Below are 16354 nucleotides of genomic sequence, written 5' to 3' on the forward strand. Positions count from 1 at the left end.
TACACTATTAGTTCACCGAATTTTAGCAACAGACATTTTTTTCAGTTGTTAAACTCACCTTGCTACATCATTAGCTCAACCAATACAATGTACATTTCCAATTGCGAAACTTACTTTGCTGCATCATTAGCGCACCAAACATGAAAAGACATTTTTCAAATCACCAAGCTTACCGTGCTACATTGTTAGCCCACCGAACACTGAAAACAGACTTTATCAATATCTAAATTCAATTTGCTGCACTATTAGATCACCCAATTAGCAATATTAGCAACAAATATTCTTCAATTGCGACACTCACCATGCTACATCTTTTTCTCAGCCAACACGGAAAGTAAACACTCAATAGACAAACTAACCTCCTTGAAGAACTTTGACGTGAATGGGATCTGAGAAAGGTCCGTCTCCTACGGATGTGAAGGCCAGCACTCTGATGGTGTAGGTCTCAGTGGCCACCAGACTCTGAATGGTGGTGATCACGCTGTCCTGTACATTATGGATGTGCCACATGTTCATGGGCTGAGATGGATCCATGGTGTAGTAGACCCGATAACCCTTTATCTGTCCATTGGGCTCCTCGGGTTCATCCCAGCGTACCATCATGGTGTTCTGGGAGATGACACGGGCCTGGATATTGCGTGGTGGGCTAGCGGGAGCTTGCTCCCCAGTCCTAGCTTCAACGGGTTCACTGGGTGGGCCTTGGCCAATGGTGTTGTAGGCTGACACCCGGATCTCATAATCGGTGTTCGGAGAAAGTCCTCCAATGCTGTAGCGAGTGGTGGTGATGGAGTCCACGGTCTCAAACTTGCTCTCGGGAGATTTGGCGCGATACTGGATGATGTAATGGGAGACGGGCTCCGGGTTGCCACTGTCCCAGGTGATAGTGATACTGGTGGCGGTAGTTTCGGTTACAACAGGAGTACCTGGAGGTTTCGGCAAGGCTGCAGGGCAGGATAAGAAAATAACATAGATGTAAACATTCAATACTGGGACTAGACATCATTTGAAATACTTGCTTTGGCTTAGTTTTAATTTCTTTTGACCAGAGAACCTTTGAGTGACCTTGGAGAAGTCTTACATTTGACAATGATCTGGGAATTAGCCTCGATGATGCCCAGGCTGCTCATGGCCACACACGTATAGTTGGCCGACTCACGGACAGAGTTTAACTCCAGAACGTTCCTGCCCACTGGCATCTCATCCTCGGGTGTCAGGTCCTCAGAGTTAAGCATCCACTTGACGTAAGGCATGGGCGAGCCAACGGCGACGCAAGTGATGTTAACACTACCCCCTGGCATGATCTCTTGCATGGTGGGAGGCAGGATGGAGAAACGTGGGGGCACGCGACGAACTGCAAAGGGCGGAGGAATGGCGACAAGAAAAAGAGAAAGAGAAAGGTAATGACACGCAGATGAAAATGAGCCTTTCTTTAGAACTTACATGATGTTGTCTAAAGAGAGGACAGCAAATTATTAAAAACAACAGACTAAAACTTCACAAACATTTGGATTTATACAAATTAAAATAATGATAAAGTAACTAAATTAACAGAACTTCTTCACCAACAATAAAGATTGACATTACAGAAACAAGTTGATAGCAACAAGGTTCCATTGACCAATATTTGACCCATCACAGCACAATTAATTGCACAAAAATCTATTATGAGTTTCTCATCTTTAAAATTTGATTTCTATGTGGCTTGTAACTACAGTAAACTAAATGAAAAGCATGCATTATTGTTAAAAAGCAGAAAAGGTTTACAGTTTGAACAGAAAATACTCTAAGAGTACAGAGTAGCGTAAAGAACAAATATTTTTAACTTCCATATTTTCCGGACTATAAGTCATACTTTTTTTCATAGTTTGGCTGGTCCTGTGACTTATAGTCAGGTGCGACTTATTTATCAAAATTAATTTGACATGAACCAAGAGAAAACATTACCGTCTCCAGCCACGAGAGGGCGCTCTATGCTGCTGTATGCTCTTGTAGTCTACACTGAAGACATAGAGCGCCCTCTAGCGGCTGGAGACGGTAATGTTTTCTCTTGGTTCTTGGTTATAAATAAATGCGACTTATAGTCCAGTGCGACTTATATATGTTTTTTTCCTCATCATGACGTATTTTTGGACTGATGCGACTTAGGTGCGACTTATAGTCCGAAAAATACTGTAATTGTTTTTTTTTTTTAATCTGCCCTTGCTAAAGAAACCTTACATGTATGTAACTGTACGTACATATCTGTACATACATGCACTAGTAATGTTGAGTCCCTCCAAGAGAGACTAAAGATGAGAAACCTTAATCAGATTTTTGTGGTTGAGAGTAGATCAACTAGACAAAGCCTTTTTAAGATCTGACACGCTTCCATTGATAGATGCAGCTGTCATTTTCACAGACATCATGCAGAAATAGGTAGAGGTCAACCAAAGAGTAAATGGGAACAATAAAACCAGAGAGAAGAATTTGAGATCAAATGCATTGAGGAATATAACTGAAGGGTCGCTAGCATGCCCGGACAAAAGACAACTGGAGAGGAAAAAAAGGAGATATAAGAGAATAGAATGTGCAAAAGAGCAAGAAAGGGAAGGGTTGGGAAAAGGAACGAGGCAGGGGGAGGGGAACCCACTTCAATGCAGAGAAAGGCTTTTTATCGTCTCCAGCCAATATGACGTAATGTGACAGGATCATATTGTCACATTGCGGTCCTGGCTAGACGTAACAAAATTTATTGTGGAAATTCTGGATTCAGTCAATAAGTAGCTTTCAGTTCAACTCTACTAACTATCATACACATCAAAAAACAAAAAGAAAATTTACTAAATAAGGTCACATGACTCATACAGATGCAAGACTACGATGATAACAGCGATGCACCTCAACTACTGAGATGCCAAACCTACACACGAGAGAAAAGATGAAGGATCTGTTAGGGGGAAAGGGTTGGATATGAGTTATGGCAGAGATGGAGTTGGCCAGGTTGAGCTTTTTTCATAGCCTGTCTGGCATGTTCATTCTTGGTAACCTTGCTATTTTGACTTGAATCGTTGAAAAGTCTTTTCAAGAAAAAATGGAAACTTAAATGACTCTAAAATACAGACTCTGTTCCAAAACCTAGCAAGCTGGCTAGGCCGTTACCTTCTAAGGGAACTGTCTAAATACACAAATCTTTCAAAGACCCAACTCACAACTTTTTCTAGATCTGATGCAAATATTGGGCAAAGCATCACAGTCTTAATTAGACTGAAACATCTTGAATGGCATTATTCCATAAACTTCCCACTTTTGAACTTTTGGTGGATTCTTTGACCCTTTACCAGAAGGATACATTTAATTCTATCTTATCACTTAGCCAAAACATATGATATCTTCATAAAGGAGCTTATAAAACACTGGGTGTTAGGTGTATGTTTATACATCTAGTTAGTTATCTTACAAGGTTTTGGAATAGAATACAATTAGAATACAGATGTTACTAGAAATAAAGCAATAGCATTCAGGTTAAAGACGTGCTACTTGTTACATGTAAAATTTAAAATTGTGCCAAACTTTATAGATAGTTTCCCCCAAAGAATCGTCAAGGCAACTGCCTTAAATGACAATGAAACAGGAAGTAGTGTGATGCTAGGGGTGTCCTAAGATGGTGGGTGGTGAGGGGGTCATGCCTCATTTACATTTTGCAAGAGGATAAAGGAAAGACAGACGGACAGCAATGGGTGCTGGGGTTAGCTCAGAAAGAAAGAAAGAAAGAAAAAAAACTAATTCAAATGAAAAAAAAATTTACAACCCCACATAGACAAAACGAGGACAGGAACAACTGGTAGAGACGGGCCGCAAGGCAGAACGAGACCTAGGCTGCAAGACAGCAGACGGGGGCCGGATAGACTGGAAGGACAAATTGGTGGACGTACAAGTGGGACAGAGACAGAAGGGAAATAACACGAGTGAGAGGTGGGGATTGAGGCAAAGAGGAGACTGTAATCCTGGGCCAAATGGAGTAAAAGCATGTTGGTTTGACTTCTCACACAATAGGGCTTGGAATACAGGAATCACCTCTCACCATCGCCTCGGACAACAGCAGCCAAAGAGCTTAAAATCTTGAATTTGTAAGTAAACGCCATCGAAAGTTCAGTGGTTTTAAATCTAGCTTGAAAGTTGCCTTTTGAAAATAAACATTACTAAGTACTTTTAAATTTAGAAATACTGTTATAGTCAAGACAACAGGCTCTAGCTTTACATTGTAAATTCTGTATCTATACCTTACAGCAATTATTAAAGATGAATATATTCAGTTTCAGAGAGTCAGTGTGATGGATGACCTCGGTTGGTGTCCAGTGACTGAAAATCACAATATAACTCAATCCATTTCATAATCACTGTGTAAACAAGATCAAATTAACTTTGTCATTAGTTTATAAAAGTATAATATTTATAATATGTTTAACACATGTTGATACATTTATCTATTTTGATACTGATTTTTAAAACTAATTTAAGTTAAAAAGTTAGCATTTTATTTCTAGGAAATTTCCAGGTTCATCTGAAGTCAAGCTCTATCCATAGCATGTGAAGGTATAATGATGACTTCCATAAAAAAATTAAAACAAAAACATATTTTTTAATTAAAAAATTATAAGCGTGGCTAATATGGCTATTTTCTGTGGTAATCAACAATACGCCACAAGTGCAACAGAGCTTTAATTATGGAAAAATACTTCTTGATTTTTTTAGAAAACAAAAACAACATTAAAATAAACAATGACATACTGAAACGACCCCCACCCCCATATAAATGCATACTGAACAAATGTTCAACAAAAGTGAATGGGCAGCCCAGAAATCACAATGTGCATGCATGACTATAATTGCAGGAATGATGTTAAACTATCACAAAGGCCTACAGCTACAGTCAACACATATTTGAGGCATGCAACCCTCCCCAAGTGCAACATTTTAAGGAATCCACACAACTGAAATGTCAGAAATTGGTGACTTTGACACAGCACACAGAGATAATCACAGTGCAGGTGTGTTTTAACAATGACAGAACACAGTGCAACGTGACAATGACAAGACGAGTGTGATTCTTCTAGTGTAGATTAATGATGGAAAGGCCCAGACGTAATTTGTCGATGCTTTTGCATTTCCGACACTGATTTTATGGAAATAAATATGGTAAAATGTGGTAAATATGTTAAATAAGCCAATTTATTAAACAAATACACATTATATATGAGTTCTGCTGGCACATTTTGCGTGTGGGCCTGAAAATGGGTGATGCAACATTTGGCCATTCTTTAATCAAGTCTGCAAGAGGCTAAAAATGGATGTTCGTTTTCTTATGGTCAAATTCGGTTTGGCCAATTGCTAAGGTAGTTGAGCAAATGAGGGCTGCAACCTTTCACCTTGTGAATCATTCATCCTATTGATGCATGCTCAATCTTGAACGTTCCCGATTATAATCAAAATTCAGACTCAGTCAGGTCATTTTCGAAATGGGACAACCATCTGAAAAGACCGTGAGGAGCCTGGCAACTTCAAAGTTACAGGCAACAAAGCATCGTGCACAAATAAACTGCGGCAAAAGGGGGAATGATAAGTGGGTCTAATGTTTCTCGGATGCATGTCCACATTTATGGCTACCCGCTATCGATGCATCTGCCTTTGAAATGCAACTGCATGAATCCATTCTGGGCTTTATCTAAGTCCTGACACATGGCCCTATAGCTCAAATCCTGATGTTTGATGTGCGATGGTGCTCTCCGCTGTGATATTCAGAGGAATATAGAACAGTCCAATTGGATGGACATGCTCCTCATTCACTACCACCAGGAGCCCAGCAGGCCGAGAGCAATCTCTTTGAGGTCCAGAGACGAAATCCCATTTCAAGCCCAATGTGGAGAGAAAGACAACTCAAGAGGTCTTAAAATGGACAGAGAAAGACAAAATAAAAAGGCCAAAGAGTGCCTCACTCTTCGAAGGTGGACATTCATGGCCATTTTGGTGAGACAGTCTGTCCAGCCCCAAAATGAAGGTAGGAAGGAAAGCCAAAATAAAGTGCAGCCTTTAATGTCACCTTGAAGCTGAGATTACACCCTGTTTGATGTCCAAAACCTGCAATAATCCCTTTCGCTTGAAGGTAGAGATACCATTTGTATGCAGACGGCAGGGGTTCCCTGTATTATTAACACACACACACCTCTGCTGCTGCAATGCAAAGCAGCCTCAGTTGGGGTTCGGACTAGTTCTAATAATGAAAAATGGAGCATTTGTAAAACACTACCTCCTGATTGTCTGGTCAATGCATGAATAGCATTTAGTGAAAATCTGAGGCTGAACTGCATTTTAGATTTGGCAAAAAAAACCTACCCCTTTACGACACTTTTGGATCAAAGTTAGACGGACTTGCCTTCGTTCTGACAAGTAGAGGGTGTGATCTAGCTTGCATTTCTATTTGTACAACAAAACAGCATGCAAGGACATGCAACACAACCCAAAGTGGTAGCAGTGGGGTTCACAAGCATCTACATGCGCATGCACCGAACATCCTCAAAGCATGTAACATGGCATTTTGTACAGCTCAGTCTTCCAGCATCTCAGAGTGTATCTGTGAGGTCTCGCTTTCCTTGTCTTGGGGACTAATTACTATTAATAATGCTCTGGAAACATTCTGGGATCTTGAATCCTTAACCCTTAATCCTTAACATTTTGGCATTGTGTGGAGTTGAATGGAAGAACAGTTGAGAGCTTCACTGTCAGGCGGCAAGAATGAAAGATTAGAGACTTCATTGTAACAAGAAGAATTATAATTTTGGTTATTAATTCAAAGCAAAAAAGAAGAAAACTAGATAAGTCTAGGCTCAGAGGGGGATTTTGCCATACAGAGGCAATTAACTTCAACGCCTGAGGTAGACAGCTAACAAGAAGACCTAGTCAAAAAATATCGAGAGAATTGTGAGTGGCTAGCCACTTTTTAAAGTTGTTTCAAAACAAGCAATTCTGATCAGTTTTGCTAATGGCTAACACACTCTAGCTTGCGAATATTCACAGTGAAAATGAAACATTTCCAAAGAAAATGTTTTTCTAGTCTCATTTTCAAGCTAAAGCACGTTAGCCACTAGCACTGCTACAACATTTTTTTAATATTTAAAATTTATTTTTGTTTTTGCTAACTGTTCAGTCCAATTAACGTGCAGCTAGGGAAAGCTAATACGTTCATTCTGTTACACTATCTACAGGCTAGGCAGCAGTAACCAGCTATCAGGGTAAAGGGGGCACAGATATCACAGTGGGAACAGCCGGATATGAAAAATAAAGCTCTGTCAATAAATGCCAGACCCTGAGAGACAGAGTAGCTGCAAAGCACACTTCATTATTTATACCCTCAATTCATGTGGCGTCTCCCTCCTCCCAACAACACAGTGTCTGTAAAAACTGAATTATTCAGAGAGCCATTTAGTCTAAGACATCTCAAGATAGCCGGCAACACGTTAGCATTAGCCAAGTGAAGCAGAGGCTCCTGTTCCATATCATTATCCCTGACAGACAGACAAACGGCCATCTGAAACATCACTACACTGGGGAGAGCGATGAGATATTAGCCGAGAGTAAGCCATCCGCACGATTGGACAAACTTGTCTGACTAAATGCAAGCTTTCCGCATTATTCATCATTGTATAGCTACAAAAAAAATCTGCAACACATGTGACCATATGTGTAGGTAAAATATAAAAATTATTAAAATTGACTTGAGACACAAAATGTTGTACTCTAATTATACTTGTTTTAAATGTAAATTTGTTTATTTATTTACTTATTATTTTATTTATTATTATTTTATGTTGTTTTTTTTGTGTGGAAAATTGTTTTTTGCAGTTAAGCATAAATCGAATCAAATTTTTTATGTTTTAGGACTTAAAAATTCCAAAAGGGGACAAGGAAAAAAACTACGCTATTTAGAAAAAAAAAGATTTAATCTTAAAGTGTAACTAAACCCCTGGTCAGAGCCTGACTCCACCCACTGACAATATTTGAAAAATGCTGAAAAGTGGGCAGATCACAGCGGAGATAGAGGGGACGAACCTAGGGCGGGGCTGAGCGAGCGCGGCGTGATCCTGAGACTCGCAGTGACGGATTGATTGACAGCTGCTGTCAGAGACGCTAAAATGGAGAGTGACTGTAATGACGCAAGTAGCTTTGCAACAGAGCGATCATTTGAAGTAGAGGACTTTTCTCCCCCACTTTCACCTGAAGTGGAGGGTGTCGAGGTGTCTGTTCAAATAAATTCGAGCCGCCGGCTCAAACTGCGGTCTTAACTCCCGCACCGCATCGCTTTTCAGCGCGAGCTGTGTGGAGAAGCCCATTTCCACCTCCATTGCGTTGGAGAAGCAATCCTGTGTAAAACGCAGTTTGCACACTCCAGCTCTAGGCGGGAACTTGCGGTTTTCCAGGCCAAATGCATGCAACCACTAGCGCTTAATTTTAAAGTCTGCTGGTAAACTATGCAGTCCAGCAGTGCTGTCGCAACCTGCAACACACCTCCGTACCATCCTGACCACTGTACTAAATACAGATAAATCTACGCTAACTTGAAGATCTAAATAACTATATAATTGCTATGCTAAATAGATGCTATATTAGTCTATCCTGGTCGTTACCAATACTCGCAATTCCAGCTCCTGACTCACTACAGTGATTTTGATGGTTTTATACTGCCAAGGGCGTGGTAGCTCGTACCAAGGGGCGTGGTGAGCTGGAAACTGCTTACGTCACTTGCCACCGCAACATCCAATAGGAAAAATCAACTGCAGTAGCCACCGTTCAACCTGAAGAGGGCAGCACTCAGACGTTTTTACACCATATATTGTAGAATTAAAACACTTTATACTCAAATGTCAAAAAAGTTACTCGAATCAATGAACAGCACTAATAAAGCCCCATTCTTATAGATCATTAACTAAAAAAAGTTGGTTTAGGGTTTAGTTACTCTTTAAACATTTAAATGTAAAAATTTGTTAAAATAAACTTTAAGATATAAACTTAAACTAATAAGAATTTATATATTGTATTAGTTTTTCTTCCTTTTTTTTATTTTCCAGTTGGAATTTTTTACTTTAAAAAAATCCAACTGGAAAATAAAAATAAAATAAAATGATTTTTAAATTTAAGATATTATCTCAGTTTTTATCTAATACAGAATTTTGATTTCTCAAGTAAATTTATCTTGTTTTAAGTATGCTTAGATACTTTATACTTTCTGAAAATCTCCCCAAAACTGTGAACGGTCACAAAAATGGTAAATATTAGTGGTTGCTACAGCTCTGCATGCAACCAACAGGTAAAGCTAAATTACCTACAAGCCAAAGGCAGATGGGACTTCGATATGCATATGAAACAGGCGTGCAATTACTGCACTCAGCTGCATTAGCAAAGGATTAGCATCGAGAGACTCACAAACAAAGCACCAGCTTTTTGTTCTGGTCCAGTTTGGGGGTTTTAATACGGCACGTTGTGGTGATGTAAGAAGCGCTTCAGATGTACGCTGGCAATGAGGACTCAAGTGGATGATAAATCCTGATTTGATTGAGCCTGCGGACTGCGAAAGGGCAAGAGGCAGTCAGTCATCACAAGGAAATATTGCTAGCTTTTTGCATCTGTGAAATAAAGCCTGTTTTCTGGTGGGGTGGGGGGGCCGCGTGAAGTACAGAGATCATTATATCTGCCAATGATCCATGTGGCACAAAAAACTAATTAGAAGAAGTGAATTTGCAAGCTTTTGTGTGCAAGAACGGCTTTGTAATTGAGAAGATGGTAGGAAAACTGTCTGTAGAAACAGCCTACAAGAGACAACCCTAAACACACATCTAACAGACCAGAAACTAGAACAGAAAGAAGAAAACTAAGGGTGCACATCCCACAAACACCACAACACAAGGAATGACTAAATGAGTCGCCAACAAAGGCTCAAACTGTTGTTTTGGACAAAAACAAAGAAAATAATAAACCTCATGAAAACACAGGAATGCAACAAAGCACGACAGCCAAAGGAGTTGCGTCTCGAGGCATGCAAGCGCAGTTACATTCTCCCATCATGCATCAGTGGTTTACTTTCAAATGCAACATTTCCATGACAGCATAAGCATTTTCTTTGGGCAAAAGCAATACTGAAAGATGCAAACGAGAAAAGGCCCCACAATGCAAACTTAAACGTAAAAAGGAAAACGAACCCAAATTAACGGGTTAGTTACTAGTTTATGCAATTAAATAAAATATCTCAGAATTTAAAAGTTATTTAGTAGCTTAATTTTAAATTATGAAACTGCCAATGACCCTTCCAATAGATCAGTCAAGGGTAAGGTTTAATACATGTTGATTTTGCGTTTTTAATGTGGGTTAAAAAAAGTGAAAAAAGAAAAAACACACCAACCTTCTCGAAGCTCTGAGGGATGTAAAGGGGTTGATGCAGAACACAATGACATGAGGAGAAGAGAAAAATAGGGGAAACACAGAGAGAGTAAAAAAGGCCACCTCAAGGCTTTTAGCTCCTACATTTCTCTGACTGATGTCGCCTGATTATTTCTAGCGTGACACGCGACATGTCTGCCGCGTTAACCTGCTTTGACCCACACAGTTTGATTTACTCCAGTGGTTGCGTTCGCCCACTGGAGTCAATTAAAGCATGCTATAACAATGTAAAATTACTAGGTCTTAAGCCACCTGAAGAACTGCCTCTGCGGCTTTAATTACAGAAACAAAGACAGAAACAGAAATCAATGAAACAACCCTAAGTTCAAACCAAATCAAATCGACCATACAAATAAAAAAACAGATAATTAGCATTAAAGTTAGCAGCTACAATCGAAACAACCGATTCTAAAAGCATTGTGCTATTATGCGACACGTAAATGCAGTTTAGTTCGTATAAATGGGCGGGTTGTTTCCTTCATCGTAGCTGCTAATTTCAAGTGCTGTTAACTCAAGAACAGAAAACATTGATTGTACTCAATTATCAAGCTTTGAAAACAAAACAAAAGGAGACGGGATACTGTCTTAATGCAGTATGCGCATAATCAGTGAGAAATTAGCATACCTATGTTGAATTAATTATCACTGCGGTAATTTGAATGGATTTCGGAAATCTCCAGTCGGCCAATTACTGAAATGTCACTAGACATCAGATCAAATGTTACTGCACATCCCAGACTGTTTAAGGTCTTATAAAACTGAATGACTAAAATATTTCAAAACAGAGTAAAATAGCAATAATCCACATAAAGTCATAGTTTTACTCTGACTTTACCATGGTTAAGAGATGACATAAGGTATAATAAGCCCAAAATACCCAAAAGTAAGGCCTCTTGTGGCTTGTTTCATTAATAAACAGGTGATAACTAATAGAACACACCAATAGTCAATCATTTATCATTTATGCTAATCACGATAAAATATCGTTTTTTTTATAGCCGCATTAATTTGTAAATTAAATAATAAATAAATGGATTATTCACCCGTAAATGATCATTCTGTCATCATTTACTCTACTCTAATGTCGATCCAAACTTTTATTTGTTCTTCTGTAGAACACAAAAGAAGATATTTTTTGTCCATTCAATGAAAGTAAATAAAATCTAATGCTGAAATATCATCATTTGTATTCTACTGAAGAAAGAAATTGAGACAGGCTTGGGTCCACATGAGGAAAAGACCGAATTTCGATTGAAAATGTACCGTCGTTTTGAGATGAAGCGTCTGCATCTTTTCTAGTGGGTGAACAATAATAACTATAATAATGAAAAGACAACTCTCTGACCCATTTTATAATGGCCAGTGAATAATTTATCCAGAACAAAGTTATTTGGTACACAGCTGGTGAAACCCATCACACACGGTGTATTTTTTAATATGCATTAAATAAATAATACATGCGCAAAATGCATCTGCCTCGATTTATTAAAGTCATCAACCTGGAGATTCAACTCCTCTTAATGTTAGCATCAAGAGTCGTCTGTGCTAATGCACTGCCTTAAAACAGTCTCAGATGGTTCATTATATTAATAACCTTTAAACCAAGACAGACTGTTAATTATTTAGATTTAGCAATTACTTGTTAGCATGTTAAATTTTTAATGTATACATTTGTGATTAGCAACATGCATACTGTTCACCTCGCAACATTTACCTTTTTACCTTTGTGGATGAAATAAGATTAGCATTTTGATTGGTTTAGAACATTGGCCAATCAAAATCAAGACTTACCATCATCCTCTTCAACCTGAAAACTTGATTAGACATCATACCTGTACGACCCAACTTTCCACACGTCAAACAGAAGACAGAAAACTACCCATTAAGTATCGAAATTGTGCCTATTTTGTTACTGCAATATGTGCTTAAGTGTAAAGACTCTTATTAGTTTAAATACAACAGGTCATGTGACCAGTCGTGCATCTCTAATTGGTTGTTTTCGATGGGCTCCACAGCCAGGTTTCTCCCTACCTCGCACATACAGGTTGGCAGAGGAAGAGTATCGGACGCCTTCTACGTTAGACGCCACACACTCGTACTTCCCCTGGTCGGTTTCCTCAGTGTTTTCTATCTGCAGAGCACCTGGGAGCAAAAAAAAAAATACACCCCCAAAGAAAGGGATGAAAGACAGAAAGAGGGAAAAGACAGCAAACTATTAGAGGTTTGAAAGTAACAAGACTGTCAGAAACCATTTTATTTTGTATGTTTGGTGCAGCATCGTATCCTCATAAATTGCTCAAAGGCCTTTCCTGTTGGAAAGCCAACTTCGGCTTTTAATGCTAACTCACTGTGTTGAATCTGAGCAGTTCCACACTCAAGGCAAAAAACATTAGACTGATCTAAATATGTCTGAATGCATCCCATCAAACGCAAATGGAAAAGAACTAGCAGCAATGTTGTGGTGTTCGCAGGAGTGCTGGATCGCATCATTCAGTGTGCCGGGAAGTATCAGGGTGTGGAGTCGAAGGAGATAAACCACTGTCGTTCCCAATGGGAGGAAGGTTGGTGAGGGTAAACTGTGAGCTGTGATGTCGAAATGTGCTGCTAAGGGCTGAAGCTTAGCACAACACTTGAATCCCAGGGCATGAATTATTCCTGTCGGTCCCCCAAGAGCTGTAGTAATACTCTGGATACTACTGCGGGACTGAGAATGGCTATTGGCCGTACATGATAAACACTAGATATTCCCCCATATTAGGCCCCAGGGTTGAAACCAAGGTTATTGTCACCGATGCCGAAACATATGCAGTTTGAGAAGTTTATATTAGGCTCCACTTAGCATACAAATTCTTATTCAATGAAAAGTATGGTGCAACTTCACCAGGAATAACCTGAAGACATGCTAAAGGTCTTACTCATGGTAAGAACTAGGGTTAGGGGCTAAAGGGCTTAAGGGTTTGAAAAATGGTTTGGATTAAATGAGTAGCATAGCCCCCTCCTATACTTTTGAGGGCTGTCAATTGTTTTTTTTTTTGTTTTTTTGCAGCCAAAATTCTGTAGTTATTAACAGTGGCTAATTTTTTTGAGGCTAAATCACCGAAACCAACCCCCTAGTTCAAAATTAATAAAAGGTATTTTGACTGCCTGTGAAAACATTTTATTTTACTATATGTGCTAATTTGTTTTGAGGGGTCTTAACATAGATGGTTGGATTCAGTTAGCCACGACTGCATTTATCACCTTACTTTTAAAATCCGTTGATGAAAAAGCATGATTTTTGCAAATCAAAATTCTGTTGTTACCAACAGGGATACATTTTCTGAGGCTAAATCACTAAACCCTACCATCCCAGTTCAAACTTAATAAGTGGTATTCTGACTGCCTCTGAAAACATTTTAGACAAGCAACATTTTCATTATATTATACAAAATGTGATAAATTGTTTTAAGGGCTCTTAAAAGCATTAAACGCACTTTCATGTGGTTTTTAGTCTTCTGCTGATGCATTTGCAACTACAGAGTTCGCTTGAAGCAAAGATGGCAGAATTTAGGCCTTAATGTAGCACTGGAGCAACTGCGATTGAGATGACTAGGAATGTTAACAGCTTTCCTCTGTAGCCAAGAACCTTTCTGTAACCACTTGTGCTTTACCCACCCCAACTCTTCTTTATCTGTCTTCGAGTACTACCACTGCTTTTCGACAGGTAGCATCAATGCAGTCCACACTCCCTAAGAGACATGCATTCTGGTTGAACGAAGACGTCAACCTTCGGCTGCTGCCTCATGCGGCGACGGGACATCAACAGCAGGGACTCACGCTGTGGTTTAAGCACACAGTCTGCATCCTGTGGAACAGTCTGAGTGCCAATGAGATTGTGGCTTCTGGGTCGATGACTCACACCTGCTCGCGGCAGATCAACAGCATGATGGGATCAGGGAGTTTAGAGGCGTGGCAGGGAGAGACAAATATGGAAGCTAGTTTCTAAAGTGTGTGTGCTGGTACACGGATCGTTTGATGTGCACATTGGCACAGCGGGCGGCCGGGCGACAGCAGGTGGGCTTGGAGAGCATTCTAAAGTCTCCTCAGGTGTGCAGCCGAAAGGGAATCGCTCTCGTGCAACCTGTGCTACGTGACGCTGACGGAAAATCTGGTGGAAATCTCCACTAGGCGTGCGGCCTCCTTCTCCCGTCAATTATGGAGCGTCGGACTGCAGAAAACAGGCAGGAATTTTAATGTTATTGGAGCAGGGGCTGATAAATAAACCATGCCACAGTGGTGTGCCATTTCTTGGGGAGCTCTGAATTCTCCCCGTCTTTCTTTCTTGTCTTCGTTGGGTTGTAACTCTTGTGATGACCTTTTCTATGAAGAGCTAACTAATGATTGAGGAATGCCATTGAGGAAATCTTAGCAAGGAACATAGCATATCCAAATTCATTAAATTCAAATTAATTCCCAGCGGCTCCAAACCAAGCAAATTTTCTCAGGGCTCCTTCCTGCCTGAACTGGACTATTTTTGCTACTCCTGCTTGCTATTCAACCGATTGACAATTCCCCACTGACTTCATTACATGTTTTCAGCTGTGTTACCCCCCCACCCCCACCCTGTTTCCGCTTGGGTTCAGATAAGATCACTGAGGGAGGGAGGGAACAACACTGTTTCTACTTAAGTCTTTCTCAAATCTGTCAATTTATTTTTCTTTACTTCTCATTGGTACATATAAACCTTATTAAGGTGTCTACATTCTCTGTTCCTTTCCTAGACTTCCTAGACTTCCCTGTGCGCCCCATTTTGTGCTTTTCAGCTAAACCATTCCCTGACTATATTTAACATGTCGGAAACTGAACAAAATGTTTTTGATCCCCTCACTCTTCCCTCAAAGCTCCCTTTTGCTTAGCTCGAGAATGTTTTCAATTATTATCTGTTACGTATAATTACATGTTGAATTTCCATTATCCATCGTGCCCATGGTGTCTTTGAGGCTGCTGGTGTAGCCCTCCGTTAGCAGCAGCGCTAGTGCTCAAAGAGTCATAACGCCGCACAATACCCTTTATGATAAAAGGCAAGTGGAAGTCATTTTCTGAATATCTGTGCCGAGACACAACCAGCTAGCTGACATGAGCCCTCTAGCAATGAATTATTATCTGAAGCTGAACAATAACGAACACATTAACAGATTCAAATGCCTTCTGACTGTGCAAGCTGACTGACAATTAGGAAAATTCAGGGGGGCGTGCATTTTTAGAATTTGGTGGAGTTTGTTGTTGAAGCCATATTAGTACAATCATACAAGAATTTAATGTACAAACACACAAGGTCTTGGTGATTGACAATGGTTCAGATTCTGTGGAAATCTCTCAAGCTCTACAGGCCTACTGACGGACTTCTGCTGATTACGCTCTGCCGGCAAACCCAAAAGCTATTTTTGGTAATTCTCCACTGCTTCAGTGTCAGTATGACCTGTGTCCTTTAAACTGGCCATTAAGTGTTTTTGTCACGAACAGCCGGAGTTGGCGTGTTCTTGTGACTGACGGACACGGGATAGCCATTGACCTGTGACCAGTTCAGGGTTTAGCGATAACCTCAGGAGATGAAGTCTTGTCATCTCTTGTCATCCATCCAATCCCAGTTCATGAGGGAAAACAGGCTGGGCTGTCTGTTAAGCGGAGGATGTGTCAGGAGGCAGCTCTGCTGGGGCGTGGAGCTTGGCAGCCAGGTGTGGAGTCGAGGGGAACCGTGATCCGTGACCATGCTACCATGCAGCTGTCTATTAGAGCCGTGTGCATGTGACGGCTCTGGGCATGCTTGTTCAGGCTCAGTAACAGCTCTCAACCAACCATCTTCAGCACACACACATTTTTTCCTGCATCTAGAGTCCAATTTGTGTAATTC

General features: G+C 40.1%; 1 protein-coding gene across 18 annotated transcripts in view; it reads right to left on the reverse strand.

The window, feature by feature from the left end:
* LOC132131136 (receptor-type tyrosine-protein phosphatase S-like) overlaps positions 1-16354 on the reverse strand; it is a 131888-nt gene that overhangs the window by 52754 nt on the left and 62780 nt on the right. For 17 of the 18 annotated variants that reach the window (XM_059543096.1, XM_059543102.1, XM_059543099.1 and 14 more), the window contains 3 exons: positions 12496-12606; positions 1079-1351; positions 360-941 (listed from right to left, as the gene is read on the reverse strand). In XM_059543096.1, the coding sequence (XP_059399079.1) occupies positions 360-941; positions 1079-1351; positions 12496-12606 (966 nt within the window). Of the gene's footprint in view, positions 1-359; positions 942-1078; positions 1352-10426; positions 11439-12495; positions 12607-16354 lie in introns of those variants that run through there. The other variant, XM_059543106.1, reaches the window with a different exon arrangement.

Source organism: Carassius carassius, chromosome 48, assembly GCF_963082965.1.
Source record: "Carassius carassius chromosome 48, fCarCar2.1, whole genome shotgun sequence".
Taxonomy (NCBI): Eukaryota; Metazoa; Chordata; class Actinopteri; order Cypriniformes; family Cyprinidae; genus Carassius; species Carassius carassius.